This window comes from Zerene cesonia, chromosome 26 (genome assembly GCF_012273895.1).
Source record: "Zerene cesonia ecotype Mississippi chromosome 26, Zerene_cesonia_1.1, whole genome shotgun sequence".
Taxonomy (NCBI): domain Eukaryota; kingdom Metazoa; phylum Arthropoda; class Insecta; order Lepidoptera; family Pieridae; genus Zerene; species Zerene cesonia.
Genome location: NC_052127.1, coordinates 4,023,348 through 4,027,170, shown reverse-complemented (window position 1 = coordinate 4,027,170; position 3,823 = coordinate 4,023,348). Strand labels below are relative to the sequence as shown.

The window sequence follows — 3,823 nt, the reverse complement described above, 5'->3', positions numbered from 1 at the left end:
ATTATTTTATAGTTTTTAGTTTGATGTGCTTGAAAAGCGTGTTTTTTAGTTTTTTTAAACTATATTTTATTATTTGTTCCCAATTTAAAATGTTATATTTTCTCAATATCTTACGTATTTTATTCTTACTACCAATTTACTTTAGCATGCCATCTCCACGTGAGAATCTTACATCATTCAGTTATCTTCGCATGAATTATAGAGTTAATAAAAATGCTAATTAAAAGGGAATCGATAAATATAATTAGTCACGCAGCTCCGTTTGGTAGACATGTCGATAGTGCACGTAGACAAAACAAATTGTTGATAAATTTGACACCAAAGTGAACACACGGAATAAGACTCATGAGGGAATAATTTGGAAATTTATGGAGTTGGTTGGAAGATTGTAGATATTTGCCTAGGTCAGGTTTATTAGTAAATGGGTGTATTAGTTTGTCCAGAAACATAAAAGACTTTTTGACACGCTTTTATTACGTGCTTACCTATATATTTGCGTGTAATCGACTCCTTCAGACTCTATTCTGATTGGGATCGCCAGGATTAAATAATTTTTGTTGCGTATGCTCTGTATGAAAGCAAGTGAGGCAATACAATTGATTGTATACATAAAACGTGCTCTTAAGTATTTGTCAACTTATTTTTAATTATTTCCATGTATTATTTCGCAGGTTACGTGTTGTGGACGGTGTACAAAACGACTGGCGACACGCGGCCCGTCTCGCGGTGTGCGCCCTATGGGACGCACATGGTTGGCTGTGGCATGGTAGTTATATTATTGTACTATGTCTAATGCTTGCCAATGCGAATGTGTGTTTGTTTGGCCTTCTTTAACGTCGCAACGGAGAGATTTTATGATATGATTTTGTGTGTCTGGAGAGTCACAAAGACTACTTTATACCGCGCTGAAACATCTTATTTCCAAGGGAATTATTTCAGACTACTCGGGTTAAGCTGCTGGCGGAAAGCTAGTTTATTATAATGGATTACCTAAAGCTCACGTTTGGCCATTTTGCAGTCCTTTCTTATCGCATTCAAAATCATTATTTAGAGAGTTAAAAAACAAAAATTAAAGCATTAAAAACGCGATTATATTTTGTATTTTTTACATATGATATACATTATCAGAACTATTTCCGAATACTCTTATCTTAAATTGCTTTATAAAAATTCCATATTCAGATAAAATGACATATGTTTGAGAATAAAGTCTTAAATGAATGAAAGTTTATGTTATTTCTAGATCAAAGTTACTTAGTCATTCACGTACATAAAAACAATAACAGATAAGGTTGTATGTTATTATAAATATTCATAATAATTAATAACCTTCGGTGGAAGGTGCTAGCACTTTTATGATAAAAATGAATCAATAGGTATGGTAAATTACACATCTCATAATTTTATTTAATGTTTTATTTTGTGTATATTTTTAACAGACTTCAAAGCAAGAGGAAGATTCTGTTTTTTAATTTTTTTAAGTGAACCTATTTTTATGATTCTTTTTTTGTATGAAAGCCGATGCCTCCCATCTGCTCTCATTTATATTTGGTCTAGTTCTGATAATTTTAAGGCCCTTAAGTTTTATTATTAATAATAATTATAGTATGACGTTTTTTCTTAGTCAATAAACGAAAAAGCTCTCCACTCGCAATAGTTCCGATTATTATTCTTTACTAGCTGTAACCCACGCTGTCATGTGATACTCGGGTGAAAAGTAAGCCTATGCTAGTAGCTAATCCATAGTATAATCTATCTCTGTACCAATATTTCATAGAGATACGATAAGCTGTTTTCGCGTGAAAAAGTAAGGGTAAACCTACCCGATATGCACAAAAAAATTTCACTTGAATCGCTCCACCCGTTTCGGAGGAGTAAGGTAACTAACGTTGTGACACGAAAATTGTATATATAAGAGGAATATATTATTAAGTCACACATTTTTTAAAAGTGTTTCAATTGTGATTGATGCTGTGAATTTGGTATAGATCGTACAAACCAGAGATCATAAAAAACATATAGGATTTTTATAGCATTTCATTGTACAAATAGTCTGCATCCAATCTCATATTATTCAGAAACAAGTTCATCCATACATCTTTTTAACTCAGTTTCCTTAATCCTTATCGAAGTTCTAAGTTCGTACTGACTGGCCTCTGGCCGACACACATACAATCATGAAATCCTCTCTTTAATCTCTTTTAGCTCTATTTTCTTGCATAACTCAGATATTTTAAGTTACGAAATCAGAACGATATAAGCTCGAGAACGTTTCAGATTTCTCGTTCTTCGTGATCTACTGGCGCCCTGCCGTCAGACATGTCGTACTCCAGATATAGAATCATGTAGATATCTTTAGGCCCTATTTTTCCTACACAAGTCCCAAAATGTTCCAGGCTACGAAATCAGAGGGCTCGAGAACATTCCAGAAGGCCCGTTCCTAGATATCTACAGACATACCGCTCTGCCGATACATAGAATCATTTAAATCCCCCTTTAATCTTTTTATAGCCGTATTTTTTTACCCATGTTCTGAAATGTTTCAGGCTACGAAATCAGAGGGCTCGAGAACATTCCAGAAGGCCCGTTCCTCGTGATCTACTACCACGGCGCGTTGCCGATAGACATGTACTACTTCACCGCGCGGATGCTGCTGTTCAAACGACGGCACATACACACCGTGGCCGACCGGTTCTTGTTCAAAATACCAGGTACGTTGTTCTTGCGTATAAAACAGAAAAGAGTTATCTTCATATCACTAATATGATGAATGTGAAAGTTTGTTTCCTTAGATTTGTTTGAACGTCAATCACGCTGAAACTACTGGACGGATTTTGATGAAATTTAGTATACAGACGGGATATGAGCTGACTTGGGTGATAATACATAAAACAGGAGTCATGATATTCGTCAATTACAACGAAACGCGGGCAATGCCGCTGGCGGAAGCAAGTTTTTAATAAAGAAATCTGTCGAATGCGGTTATTGTACCTTTTCTAAGCCTAAATAAATTTAACTCGATTTACGAAATTAACTTTTACCCACATCAAAAACAATCTATATACCCCATTTAGAAATAAAAGATAAGATAAGCCCGATTGATCTTCTTTATAACTGACTTCTAAAAATGAAAAGGTTCTCAGTTCAATTCTACAGTATATTTGTGTTTACCACCTCAGAACTTTGACTGGGAGAACCGATTCTGATGCTCTCTTTTTCCCATGGTCCCATCTAAATTAGGCTACTTCTTCATTCGAAGGCGGTTTCGTTTTTGTTATCATTTTTAAATGAACGTATTATATCTCTATGTTCCAAGTCTAAAATAATATGTTTTCCTTCCAGGCTGGTCACAATTATTAGAAGGCCTGTGCGTGATCCCAGGCACGGTGCAGACTTGCGCCGGAGTGCTGAGGAGCGGCAACCCGCTAGCCATCTCACCTGGTGGGGTGTACGAAGCGCAGTTCGGAGACCACTACTACAGACTGTATTGGAAGTCGAGGATTGGATTCGCGAAAGTCGCCCTCGAGGCTAAAGTGGTGAGGGATGTTTTTGTTTATCGATAAGCTGGGCAAATGTGTGAATTTGTGTGTGTAGTTTGATTTAATATTTTACTTAGGTGTGTTTATGTTCTGAGGCAAAGCATAATACATTCTTATTCACAATTAAATATATATTAATGCACAGTACACACACACACACACACACACACGACACACAATCGTTCACGGTTTACTTCTTTTATAAGTATGAAATGAAATGAAATGAAATGAAAATTCTTTATTGCGTAAAAAATTCAAAAATAAGCAGTCGAACAAAAGAAACT

At 35.5% G+C, this 3,823-nt stretch overlaps 1 protein-coding gene across 2 annotated transcripts in view; it reads left to right on the top strand.

Annotated features, from left to right (window-relative positions):
- The window catches only part of LOC119836893 (transmembrane protein 68), a 33,137-nt gene that overhangs the window by 24,657 nt on the left and 4,657 nt on the right, over window positions 1-3,823 (top strand). For both annotated transcript variants that reach the window (XM_038362338.1, XM_038362336.1), the window contains exons 3-5: window positions 672-766; window positions 2,547-2,711; window positions 3,343-3,536. In XM_038362338.1, coding sequence (XP_038218266.1) covers window positions 672-766; window positions 2,547-2,711; window positions 3,343-3,536 — 454 coding nt within the window. The remainder of the gene's footprint in view (window positions 1-671; window positions 767-2,546; window positions 2,712-3,342; window positions 3,537-3,823) is intronic.